This window comes from Pezoporus occidentalis, unplaced genomic scaffold, assembly GCF_034315485.1.
Source record: "Pezoporus occidentalis ecotype Australia unplaced genomic scaffold, CSIRO_AGI_Poc_V1 ctg211, whole genome shotgun sequence".
Taxonomy (NCBI): Eukaryota; Metazoa; Chordata; class Aves; order Psittaciformes; family Psittacidae; genus Pezoporus; species Pezoporus occidentalis.
Genome location: NW_026913976.1, coordinates 954,977 through 968,535, shown reverse-complemented (window position 1 = coordinate 968,535; position 13,559 = coordinate 954,977). Strand labels below are relative to the sequence as shown.

The 13,559-nt window shown below is 41.7% G+C and overlaps 2 protein-coding genes across 2 annotated transcripts in view; both read left to right on the top strand.

The window, feature by feature from the left end:
- The first annotated feature begins 2,609 nt into the window (after positions 1 to 2,609).
- Positions 2,610 to 10,025, top strand: SFT2D2 (SFT2 domain containing 2). Its single transcript, XM_062619499.1, has 8 exons — positions 2,610 to 2,819; positions 4,509 to 4,595; positions 4,907 to 4,992; positions 6,072 to 6,153; positions 8,133 to 8,168; positions 8,284 to 8,342; positions 9,093 to 9,122; positions 9,882 to 10,025. The coding sequence occupies exons 1-8, from the start codon at positions 2,757 to 2,759 to the stop codon at positions 9,919 to 9,921; spliced, it is 483 nt and encodes a 160-aa protein (XP_062475483.1). The 5' UTR covers positions 2,610 to 2,756; the 3' UTR covers positions 9,922 to 10,025.
- TBX19 (T-box transcription factor 19) overlaps positions 9,101 to 13,559 on the top strand; it is a 25,704-nt gene continuing 21,245 nt past the window's right edge. The window contains exons 1-2 of the mRNA XM_062619498.1: positions 9,101 to 9,122; positions 9,882 to 9,984. Coding sequence (XP_062475482.1) covers positions 9,934 to 9,984 — 51 coding nt within the window. The 5' untranslated portion in view covers positions 9,101 to 9,122; positions 9,882 to 9,933. The remainder of the gene's footprint in view (positions 9,123 to 9,881; positions 9,985 to 13,559) is intronic.

Below are 13,559 nucleotides of genomic sequence, written 5' to 3'. Positions count from 1 at the left end.
GGTCTGTCAGGATTATTTTGTAAAAAGTTATTGATTTTTTTTTTTTTTTTTTTTCCCTCAATACACCTTCAGCCTTATCTTTGGAATCCTTTGGAAAGGACTATTGCAAAAAGTCTTGTGATCCGTAAGATAAAATGAGTGACAAGAACTGAAATTAAACAGTCTCTGAAAGAAACTATTATCAGATAGCCATGATGTGGCGTTTTCCAATAGGTGAGTTTATGCCACTTTGAAATAAAAGTGGGGTCCTCTGTGTTCCCCATTAGAGTCCTAAATTCTGTTGGCTTTTTTCATGTTCCTGCATTTGTTTCCTAAAGATTTTAGTGTCAGGATGAAGAAGGGGCTGCAAATGAATGCAGCATGCAAGTGATCAAAATTCATTTCGATCCGCTCCAGTGATAAAGGGATATGGGGAGAGAGCGAAAAGTAAGGGCAGAACAAATGAAGGTAATAAAGAGATACTTTACTTTTAGAGGTTAAATTATGGCACTTATTTTACTCTAAGCATGTTACTATTTTACATGCCTTAAGGGCTTATAAAAACACACTTTAAAGATGGTAGTGACTGAGAGCTGATATAGTGCTAGCATGAAGGCAACTGTATCTGCATCATTAATTAGAACTGTGATTTGGGTTCGGTCAGTGATGCTCGCATTAATCTCCTTCGGGCTGAAGTGTATGTTGGGGGGGAACCCAGAGCATCGACACCTAGCGATGAAAAGGATGCTCTGCATGTTTAGCTTACATGCTGTATTTCACCTTGTCTATATTGCATACTGAGTTGTGACCTCCCGATACAGTTGTCTTGAGTAGACTTGAATCCTGACTCTATAATTACGTGATATCCATCTACTTTGGGTGCTGTGCATTTAAGTGGAACACACATATTGGGGAACTCATAATGTTTAGGAAGTTACAATTACTACAGAGTAAAACCTGGAATGCTTTGTGACTCTGTCATACCACACAATCAAAAAGCAGCAGTATAAACTGGTGTACCACAAACTCTCGTAAAAATTTTACACAGAAAAGCACCACTTTGGATACATAATTTTGAGGGAGGGAGCGGGGTGATTCTCTAGCTATTTTATGGCAAGTTTAACATGTGGTGGTTTATATTCTTTCTTGTATGTTGCTTAATAAATGTACCAGTCATTTTACAGTTCTGGTTTTGTCTGAGCAAAATAAACTGAAATAACTACTCCTGATGCTGAATTTTGCATGCTAGTAAGGCATTGCATCCATGTGCCTTTACCTGTCATCAGGCCACTCTGGCTAGTTAGCAAAATAAAGTGAGGCTTTTTCAGAACAGGGGAAGAGTCACAATAGTGGGAGCAAAATTAAATATACATTAATATTTCTGTGAGCTTCACTATTTGCAAATAATTGGCAAAATGGGTGGGAGCAGATACAACTAGAGAAGTAGAACTGGCAGAGGTTGTCGACTTGTGTTCTGAAGTCTGGAAAACATTAGGACAGTTTAGACGTCAGCTGTTGTATGTTTGTGTTGTCCCAAAATCAGGTTCTTCACCTGGCGTGCAGAGAGATGATTAACACAGAGTTGAGGTATTACATGTTCCATTGTAAGTTGCTCTAGGTGACCTTGCCTTGGCACGGGGGTTGGACTAAGTGATCTCCAGAGGTCCCTTCCAACCCTAGTGATTCTGTGGTTTCATGTCTGCACAGAGATGGGTGCTAGGCAGTAACTGCCCAAAGCCAGCACACCCTCAGTCTGCTGCTCTTACACATTTCAAACCGTGATGGTCAGTGTTTTCTGTATAGGTAACAGTATATATCTACAATCTTCTAGGTTCTCTTGTCTCGGTTTAAGGACATGGTATATATTAATTCACTATACACGTTCCATAAGGGTCTCTTACCTCAAGAGATGTGATCTTTAGTATTCAAATAAACCAAGTTCCTTTAGGAACACAGGTACCTTCTTCTTTGCTAGGCTTTTCAAAATAACTTCTGCCTTCCTAACCTTTCCAAAGTTAGCTGTTACACTTCTGATTTACGATCCAGCTGGTTCATCTATCAGCCGCCCAACTCTCCTCAAGGTCTGTGAGTTTGCAAGGAAGCACAGGTTTTCCCTTCTGCCTGTAATTCCAAACTCAAGATTTCCAAGCTTTCACACATACAGTCCTTTACAAAATCTTAACTTCCTCATTGCCAGGTAACACTTGGAAGACTAAGAAAGCCCTGGTTCCTGGGGAAGTGGGGTGCCTACTGTCTCTAAAAACCCAAACCAAGCATATGAGTTACTATGAAGATAATCCCTCTCCAACACGTGAACCTGGGCACGGGTGCTGGACTGCTCTTTCTCAATCTCACTTGCAGTCCATGCACCTGCTCCAGGAAAGCCGTCATAGGGTGGCTGCTGTGTCTGGAGAGCACAAGACCAGCAGAGCCATTTCTACTACCATTCTCCTCAGCGTCTCTCGCCCGACCCCCGTGGTGGCGCGGCACCGTCTCCCCAACAGGCCCCGCTGCCCCGTCTGGTCTCACTGGCACTTCTCCCCTCGTAACGCCCCAGAGGCGACCGGTTTCTGCCCCTCACCACCAGGCGAGGTCTGGCCTCTCCTGCCTCACGGACTACATCCCCCGGTACCCTCTGCGCCGGCGCCGTCGGCCTTCATCTACCTGCGGCGTGCAGGTAGCGCGGTGCACGCTGGAGCTGGTAGTCCCCGAAGAGAGGAAGGGCAGAGCTGTCCGGCAGTGTGTGGGGCTGAGCTGTGCGGGCCGAGGCGGGCGGTATGGACAAGCTGAAGCGGGTGCTGAGCGGCCGAGACACGGAGGAGCCGAGCGGTCTGGCTGAGGTAATGTGCCGCGTTCCCGGCTGTGGGGGTTGGAATGTATCAAAGCTGTCAGAGACCATGGGAAGGAGGAACTACAGCGGGCAATTAAGAGTGACCCGTCCCTGACTAGTACTTGGAAGATGTTGGAACTGGCAAGGAGCAAGGACGTCGGAACTGGAAAGAGGATGTCGATAGGAAAATCAGATAGACCTTTCACCTGATGTAACCGCAAGGCAAACACAGATGTGCTTGGCTAATTGCTTGGAAGCATATAGATATCGTGTAATCTTTGCAATAAAGGATCCAGCTTGCACTCTACCTCTGGGTCCGTGACTCCATCCTCACACCCGGTACCTGCCTCCCGCCCTTCCGTGGTGTGTGGGGGAAACTGCGTGCTAAGGCCAGGGTGGTGGGAAGAGCAGGACCCGGGCCGCCCCTCAGCGCGAGTCGGTAGGATTGGTCTGTGTCGCCTCAGCCTCTCCCGGCTCAACGGGACGGAGCCGGGCGGGGACTGCCGGGAGCAGTGGCTACTCCGGAGCTGCACTTACTCTTACAATGCTGCGTGTTTTACCCCGCGAGCAGCCGCTGCCGGGAGAGGGGCCGTGGCTTCAAGAGGTTGGGTGTGAGAGAGAGTGACTCGGTCTCCCGAGCGAACCTGCGCCGTTCACGGAAGTAAAGTGGGGGAACGGGAATGTGCGCTTTGTGAGGGCAGGGAAACCGACCGCATTCCTCACTGTGAGGTTGATGAGTCACTGGCACAGGGTGCGGAGAGAAGCTATGGCTGCCGCATCCCTGGCAGTGTTCAAAGCCAGGTTGGACGGGGCTTGGAGCAGCGTGATCCAGTGGAAGGTGGCAGAGGGACGTGGAACTGGGTGAGCTTCAAAGCCTCTTCGCACCCAGACCGTTGTGTGATCCCATGAAACCTAGCGCCCATCTGTTTGTCTGGGGAATTGGCGGAATAACGAGAGTAAAAAATACCGCCGGTGTCGGGACGGGCAGCCCCGTGTCGGTACAGACCGGGAGGGGCTCCAGGTGGTGGCTCTCTGACAGGGCTGCCGCTTGGCAGCAACCCGCTTCCTACGGGCCGCCGGAGAGGGTGCTTAGAAATGGAGGCACCGTTTGAGCTGGGAAACAGTTTAGCATCTGGAGGGAATTTACAGACTTGATCTTGTATTAAACCTAATAAATAGGTTAGTAAATCTATTAGTGATAGACTCACAGAATGGTTTGAGTTGGAAAGGAGCTTAAGATCATACAGTTCCAACCCCCTGCCATGGGCAGGAACACCTCACACTAAACTATGTCACCCAAGGCTCAGTCCAGCCTGGCCTTGAACACTGCCAGGGATGGAGCATTTAACCCTTCCTTGGGCAGCCCATTCCAGTGCCTCACCACCCTTACAGTAAAGAGCTTCCTCCTTATATCTAACCTGAACTTCACCTGTTTAAGTTTAAACCCGTTACCCCTTGTCCTGTCACTACAGTCCCTAATGAAGAGTCCCTCCCCAGCATCCCTATAGGCCCCCTTCGGATACTGGAGGGCTGCTATGAGGTATCCACACAACCTTCGTTTCCCCAGGCTGAACAGCCTCAATTCTTTAGCCTGTCTTCATATGGGAGGTGCTCCACCCCCCTTATCATCATCATCCTGGATTTGCTCTCACAGCTCCATAAGTGATAACTTGCACTCTATTTTTCTTCACATTTCTAGGTTATTGACACAACTTCGTTAGGCTGGGGCACCAGAGTGAAAGGCTTCATTGCTTGTTTTGCATTAGGATGCCTTTTCTCATTCTTGGTAAGGACTTTTTGCATGATCTCTCCTGATACTGGAGTCTCAGGACCCCAAATAATTGCAGCCTTGCAGTATGCCACTGCTTGATTTTTCTGCGTCTCAGGGAAGACGTCTGACTCAGCTCCAGTTAGATGTAATGCACTAATTCTTTATAAGAACGGCAGTAAATGCAGTTTACTCTTGCATGTATATGATTCTGCAGTTTGGGTTTAAGTTTTCCTAAGACTTCTTTTATGTTGTGACATTTCTGGGATATGTTTATTTTGCAGTTTAAAAACAATATTAATTTTTCTTCCCTCTGTGTTCCTGTTTAGGGTAGTTGTCTGCTGTGGGTACCAAAGAAAGCGCTGCTGCTCTTTGCAGTGTTTTATACGCTGGGGAATATTGCATCTATTGGGAGGTAAAAATCTTCTCATTTATATTGGCTCCCTAATAAAGATGAGAAAGTATAAGCAGAATTCTAGATGAGGGTGCATAAGTGGTAGAAACCGTTGTATTTGTGTGACAATATTTGCTTATGTGGATCACTGTCTTGTTGCTGAATTTTAAAGAACAGTATTTCCCCAGTAGTCCTCTGAAATGGTAATGTTTTTTGTTATCATTATTAGCAATGCATTCAAGGTAGAAGTTACTCATCAGTAAAGAAGAATCAAACTCATACTTTGAGCATTGAAGGCTTTTTTTATTTTGTTGTTACCCCCCCACACACCCCCACCCCAAGATATAGTAACTCTTTGTCATTTTGCATTTGGTAATGTTCTGTGTGTTGTGGTGAATATATCTGGGACAGTCTGTCTGTCAGGGTAGCAGTGTTTGATAAGCCTTCATGATCATTGAGGTTCCTGAAGCAGAGCCACTCTGACTTCATGACAGCACAACTGTCTGAGAGTGAGGAAACTTGGTAAAATGTTAGAAATCACAAGGGATGGAACTGGAAATAGTATAATAATGAGGCAGAATAACACAGTATATGAGGCAGAAATAGCACCTTAGATAAAACTTTCACCTTCTATAATTCTTGCAGTATCAACTACTAGAGCTCTTACATGAGGGCTGCAGATCTGGTAAGGCATCAGAGGATGCATCCAGGCCTGAAAACAGCCCTTTATATAGAGGAATTGAGCTGGATTACTGGCAATCTGTGCAGAGCCTCTGTGGCTGGTGGTTTTGAAGAGCAAGTTAAAAAAGCATCTGTTAAGATGTTAAGAATGATCTAATTGAAGCTGACCTTGACCTATACTTCTGGCTTGGTAGTTTTGCTCTGCTTAGTTAATTGTAACTGAACAAGTGTGAATAAAATTATAGTATAAATACCTTGCACAGAGAAAAGCAGAAATAGATTTTCTCATTGTGTATCCTGTTTCCTTGCCCCATGTGACTACATACAAAATAACAAAATAACCTTCCTTAATAAGGAATCTTTCCTTATTCCACTCTTGCCTTTCTACCTCTCTGTTCATCTGGTTTTCTTTTCCACAGCACTCTTTTTCTTATGGGACCAATGAAACAACTGAAAAGAATGTTTGACCCTACACGTTTGATTGCTACTGTTGTTATGCTAGTAAGTGGCAAAGGAATCTATTTTAACTCATGCTAACTTCTAAACAATTTCCATTGTAAAGTCCTTTCACATGCATTGATCTGACATCTCAAGATGTGTTTGTGAGTGGTTTTAGTTGGTGGGGGGGTTTTGTTGTTTTTTTTCCCTTAAAACATTAAACATCCTGCACATCTACTATAGTAGAAAGGTACTCTAGCACCTGAAAACTACCTTTCTATTATGAACGACTGAGCTGAAGCCATGTTGTTATGCTGCTTAATGAGAATTATTTGTGGCTGGCATTTGTGAACCATGCATATGCTTTTGAGGGTGCTTGAGGTCACAACATCATATTTTCATGTTATTTAAAAGATGAAAGATGGGGAAACTGCTTTTTTAAATGTTGTACTATGGAAGTTGTTGGATATTCTGTTTTGTATAATTTTGCCTTTTTATATTCTACCTGATGTGCTTTAAAGAGTTGTGTAGATATTTCTACCTTGATAATTGTCATTTCCTGACAAAGCAGAGAGGGGTGCCTTGGTTATCTTGCATTAAAAATACAGAAATTGTCCCAGTTGGCTGATGGCTTCAGCTGAAGTCAGCCATTGGAATTATTTTTTTATCTTTGGAAGGTGGAAATTGTAACCAGCCTTCTACTGTGTGTGTGAAAATTGCTCCTAAGTTTCAGACTCTTGTTCAAAGTGCATGTGCTTCTTGGTCTTTTCAGCTTTCTCATTTTCTCTTGGAGAGTCTAAAAACTCGAAGGTGGTTTAAACTTGCATAAAACTGTCCTCCCATTTTCAGTGTGAATGTCTTTGGAGTTTATGCTAGGCATCATATTTTCTCTAACACCCAGAGAAGACTGCAGGCAACTGATAGAGCTTGAGAAAATGACTGTTTACTGTCAGACCAGCAGCAAGTAAGAAGCCTGCTGTGGGGAGTGTTTGTTTTGTATGCATTTAGGATGCCTGGAAAGTTGTTCACTGGGATAAAGCCAGTTGTTAGATGTATGATGTAGTATTTCAACCAATATCCAAATCACCACCTTAAAACTAATGGAAAAACTATGTTTAACGTCAGTAGTTGTGGTTGAGGTGAAGTGTATTATTTTTTGTCTGTGTGTGTGTTACTGCTTTGAATATGCAGTACTAAATCATTTTTTACTCAAACAGAAAAATGCATGTTATAATCTTTAGTAGCACAGTGGTACATGCATATTGAAAGGCTGTTAGATGTTGATGAAGGAAGATAAGTATGACCCTCTGTCACAGCTAAATGAGCTGTCATGTCTTAAATTGAAAATAAAAACTTGAACTGAAAGGATGCTTCTGTTAAAACAGAAAATAATCCAGAGTGGCCTTCTCCCCCCTAAGGTTTTAATTTAGTAAAAACACAGTACAGCCCCCCACCCCCCAACAAAAAAAAAAAGAAAAGAAGTGATTGTTTGAATGGCTGTGTTGGACTTCATATTAAGCAGGAGAGCTATGAAGCAGTAGCTGAAAGTTCTTGAAAGTATAGTGCATTTTTAATTGGTAAGAATTAACTAATGACATAACTTCAATCCCTTGGTAACCTTGAAAATCAACAGGAAATGTGGCATGTACAGAAACAGAAAGACTAGTTGTAACTGGAAAGCCTTACTTAGGCAAAACGATGCAGCATAGTTTGTAAGTGTGACACCAACAAGTGTGTGGGATGAAGCGGGGACCTGCTGATATTGCAAAAGAACTGTAGGAACCTCTTCCTCCTGTTCCTTAGCAGCAATAAAATTACTTTCTGGAGGTACCGTGCTGATATTTCCTCATTGCTTTAATTTATTTCAGAAATGTAATAGCAAGAGCATTTTAAATAAGGGGAACTTTTATGCAGGATTGGATGAAACTATGAAATTATGTAGTCTGTTTCCATCTCTGTGGAGAAACCTGTTACTGTGTTACAATATCGATAAAAACTGGAGTTGTTTCTATGTTTAATAGAAATTCTTTATTTTCTTCTAGTTGTGTCTCATACTAACACTGTGCTCTGCTTTCTGGGTGAGTACTTGAGTCCTATATGTATGTATGGCTGGAGTATATTTTAAAAACCAGATTCTTACACTGTTGTCTCTGCCATGTTTCTTCCTCCCTCCCCCCTTCTCTCCTCCTCCAGTGGCATAAGGAAGGACTTGCTCTGCTTTTCTGCATCTTACAGTTTTTTGCCTTGGCATGGTAAGTGATTTCTTCCCCATGCACTTCATTTTCTATTGCACCTGACATCAGTAGCTGAACTGAGTGGATTTTGACCTTATGTGAGTTGGGGTAAGGAGAATTTTTATCTTGCCATCCTGCTAGGTGCAAAACAGTGCATGAATGAGAAGCTGACTTGTTCCTGCTTCTTGGTCTATCGTGCCACTTCAGAGGCTTAGGAGATGCAGCTCAGGGCTCCATTTCTGGGAAAGTTCCTTAGAAAGTGTTTAATTTCTGTCAGCTTGAAGTACACCTGCTTTTTTTCTTTCACTTTTCAATCGATTTGTTGCCTACTGTCTGGTATTCCTGGTACTTTACACTCTCCTAAATTTGTCTTGTTAAAAGACTTAGATATGCCAATCAGATTAAGTGTTGGTGTTCTTTAAGTTAACATATGCTCTATGTGATGTCACAGATGTAATACAGAAGCTGATATGATCTAGTCAGCCCTTACCTGCCTGTAGGCAATGGAGCATGGAGAGTATTAGGTGCAAGAGAACTACATTTAAAATGCTTCTGCAGTATGTCCCCTGCTTTTGCCATAGTGTTTCACAATCTGGCTGGGCTAAGATGACTTGTAAGGATATGAGTTTCTGGTACTCACAAACTTGTATAATCAAAATGAAGCTTTATCTTCCAGTTACCTGTTTAGAGCGTTGGAAGAGTTGTTCTTGTTTGTGACTTTTACTAAAATCCGACATAAAGAGTAACTTTAAAAATCTTTCTTCTTAGGTACAGCATTTCCTTCATACCATATGCAAGGTAATCTTTCCTACTCCGTTACTTTTTGTTATCTTGAAGTTTAATCATGGAAGCACAAAATGGTTTGGGTTGTAAAGGACCTTAAGATCATCTACTTCCAAACCCCCTGCAATGGGCAGGAGCACCTTCCACTAGACCAGGTTGCTCAAAGCCCCATCCAACCCAGCCTTGAATTCTGATATAACAATACAGAAGATTTGTTTATAGAACTGTTGTAATGTATGGATTTAGAAGTTTTTCTATGGTGGTGTTTTAGGGGGAGGAAATGCATGTAGTTGAACCTGAAAATGAAACTGAGCATTTTCTCTAGTGGGAGGACACAAAGGTAACAAAATTAGAGGGCTTCCCATTTAAAAAATACATAAGTGTGTGACCCCACACTGAACTTAAACTTTGCCTTTGGAATGCGTAAATGTTGTCCAAAATACGATTAGATAATTGTATTCTCCTGCGTACCTTTTTTTACCCTGTTCTCCCCCATGAGGACTATTCTGTGAGCACACAGTTCTCTATCCTGCTCCATCAGCACTGCCTCAGTAGAGGTGTCACCCACATTGCAGTTGGGTGGGTGGACGGTGAGCAGACCACTTGTCTCTGATGCATTCACGTAGTCATGCAGATTATGTGAGTGAAGTTAATACATGGTCAGATGGTATTTGAAGTCCTCAGTGTCTGTGTGGTAGCAGCATGGAATGAGTCTCATCAAGCAGCATAACTGAGGTGACTCTGTTTTGTTTTGTTCCTTTCTTCTGCCTGTAGGGATGCTGTGAAGAAATGTGTTTCGGTCTGTCTGTCCTAACAGGAATACTGGATGCTTCACAAAGTTCTAGGAAGCATAGTAGAACTATGTAAAGATCACTGTGTATGTATTTTCCTACTTCTGTCTTAAATATGTGCCTTTTACCTTGTTAGAATCTCCTTGTGTTAAATCCAGTTTATGCAATTGCTTGGTTTTCTGAGCAATGGTGTCTGTAGGACAGGGTGCTAGTGGTAAAATGAAGTTCAGTCTGGCAGAAGAACTGGGCAGAGATCCAGAATTTGTTACGATAATTCTTATGTAAAATTATGTATTTGTTTGGTTTTGCAAAAGTAGTAAGTGAAGTCTGTAAAACGGAGACCTGGACTCTGATGGGACTATGCCAGTCGAGAGGATCTCTTTTTCAAGAAAACCAGTTGCCAACTCCAACTGATTTTTTATTTTTATTTTTTTTTTAATGACAATTTGTTGTTTGGGTTTTTGGTTGTTTTTTTTTTAAATAGCCTTATGTCACTCTTTGCACTGTTTGCCTTGGATAATGGAATATTGGTATTCTTTCCTTTCCTTCTCCTCCTGCAAAATTTTAGGTTTATGAGACTTCTAAAATACTTAATTCTAAATGACAAGACTGTTTTGGGAGTAAGTGTGAAATATTTGTATCTTTAAATAAGTTTTTAATTTTCAGTTTAGACTGATAATGCTTCCTTAACATACATGAAAGGGACTCTTTAATCTGTAAAAACTTTTTCCTTACAAAAAGCACATGCGAAATATGGTTAGTAGAATTTTTCATCTGCCAGGAAATCAAGTTCTTTGACTTCCCTAGAGCTAATGGCAGTATGGACAATGTAGGAAGCTGATTTTTTTCACATGAAGCAAAGTGCTTGCTTTTCTTTTCCCTCAGCTGTAACGTAGAAACAGTGCAAAGCTGAGGGCATGATAGGTAAACTGAGAGAGAATTTGTGGTAAGATTTCGTTAAATGCCCAAGAGAAGCTGGGGAATTAAAGAATACTGGTATGAATTTTCCCTCACTGGTCTACAACAAACATCTAAACTGATGTGTCTTGTTCTATCAGGTAGTAGATTCAAAACCTAATTTACATCTGTCAGAAGACCCATGTTAGCCTTTTATTGGGGCTTTAATAATGTTTACAGAATTCCTTTGTATAAGGGCAACTGAATGCAACCCTGATGCCTTTTACATTAATCTTTATTAAGTTTTAACTTCTCTGGGTGTTTCTGGAAAATGCTATGAGTAGAGCATACATTATTTCTCCTTCCCATCTCCAGGGAAATTACACTCAGATCATCATTCCAGGATCATCAGCAGTCAACATAATGGAATTTGTCCTCTGGGGTTCATTTTTTTGAATGCTTCAGGTTGTGCAGGATTGTGGCACCCCAACTCCCTATCAGTTGTCTGGAAGATTGGTAGAATTGGGTGTGCTGAAGATTAGTTTTTCAACTTGCATCCTCGCTAACTGAAACCTTTTAGCTGACTGTTGTGAGCACAACCACTTACAGGAAGGAAATTTAGGAAACTACTAGTAAGCAGTGGGTAAACTTAAATGGATTATTTCCTCCCCCCCCCCCCCCCCCCCCCCCCATCCTTTTTAAAGCTGTAATTCCAGCTCTGCAGCTTTTTTTTTCAGGAAGAGAGGAGAACAAATCTTGACTTGATTTTAGCTTCCACATGAGGCTAAGCAATTGTGCCCTTAGAAGAAGGGAACCCAAGGAGAGATGGCAAAGACATAAGGATCACTAGAGTGCCACTAGAGCTTACGTTGCCTTTTGGTGTTGTATTCTGCTCTTGTGAACGTCGGGTGGTAGGAGAGAGTCACCATGGTCTTGCCAATATGTGAAACATACTTAGGGTTTGTCGCTTCATCAACAAGCAGTTTTAATTTAAAATAACTCCTCTATCAGAACAAAACTCTTCACATTCTTACTCGCTTATAAATAATTGTGTTCAGACTATTGCCAAGTTTAGCAAAAGATTTCTCCAGTTTGTTAAAATACTTTATATGATTATTACACAATCAGGGAGTAAACTAGTATGTGAGTGCTCCCTCTTGATCAGTTTCAATCGGATTCAAATTATACCATTATACCACTTCTTTTTTTTTTTCCTCATTGAAACGACTTTGTGTTAATTTTTGATATTGTTAGCTTTGGCTATCTGCTTGACAGAGTGCATGGTGGGTGTTTCTGGAGATCTCTGGCTTTCTATCTTAATGTCCTTCAAGGCAGGAATGTTGTTGTGTGCACTCTACTGCAAATAGAGATGTTTGCGGTTTAAATCACAAAGTTCCTTGCTTCCCAAAGTCCTTGCTTAGCTGCCTTAACTCAAGGCTTACTTTCCTAAAGAAACTTTTATGATGTTGGATGCCCATCTTTTCTGCAGGATTTGGTGTTTTACCGGAAAGCACATTTTGCCCAGCCTCACTGTTGGTTAACTTGTCTATCCATTTGGTTTTTTATTTATTTTTTTTTTTGCAGTACAGATAATGTAACCTTATCCAAGCAGCTTTAGCACACCGCTCTAGCGTGAAATGTGCATATTGGGGACCAGCTGACTTTCCAGATGTAGTAGAAATAGAAATGGGGAGGGTGGTAGTCATCTGTTCCCAAAGTACTGGGATTCTATACACTGAAATGTAGGGATTTTTCATTACTTCCAAGTTTTGCTGTTTTTTGCGATGGAGTCCATTGTGAGTGTTGGTACTGTGTGAGATGGTGTGACAGTGATGGCAGCAATTTCATCTTGCTTAGTATTTACAGTAATAAGATTGCTCATGAGGAACAAAGAAATTTCTGCACTGAGTTGAAATTGTTTTAAGAAATCATGTTTCAAAACAGTGTATTAGGGTTTGTGTATGGATACTTACAAGGCAGGTTTGGAGGAGGACAGAGACTCTGCCATGGGGTGGATTCCAGCTCACTGCAGAATACAGCCTACTTGTGGGTAGACTGCAGCTGGCATGCCTTATATTTGGAGGCTTTGGCACTGTTGCTTACAGGCAGTTAGAAACTCGTGCTCTGGGACCTGCCTCATGGAGCAGTGTGGGCACTTGAAGCCCATCCCCTTGTGCTGTGTGCTAGAGATTGAAAGAGCCTCTGAGTTTCTAAGAACAGTTCCTGCTTAGTTTTGGTACTTAATCACATTAATGAAAGCAAGATCACTGTTATTGTAGATTCTCAAATCTGAGGAGGAGGATGACATTTAAACACCTTTGTCTTAAATACTGATGTTTACAACCGTACCAAATACTGACCATGTAGAGCAGAAAGCACAGAAATGGTATATTTTCTTAAAACCACATGCCTCACTGTAATGTGACAACACTAAATGTTTTTACCAGCTGTGGAATTGTTTTGTAAAATAAAAATCAAACTCTGAAATTCTCTACAAAGTTTTGTACTGTTTGTACTGATCCTGTTTGCTGTTGTGCCTTTTCTAGGTATTTACACTATTTGATTTCTACATTGATAAAAAAATCTTTTCCCTAATTTAAAATTTTCTCTGTAATGAAGTGAAAGCTTTACTTACAAGTGCTGGTTTTTTTTTTTCCCCTTCAATAAAGTTGTCATTGCATTAAATGAATTGCTCTTATGGTTAATGTGAAGTGTCTAATGATGCTGATTCTGCAGATGATACTGGAATTGCTGTGGATTGGTT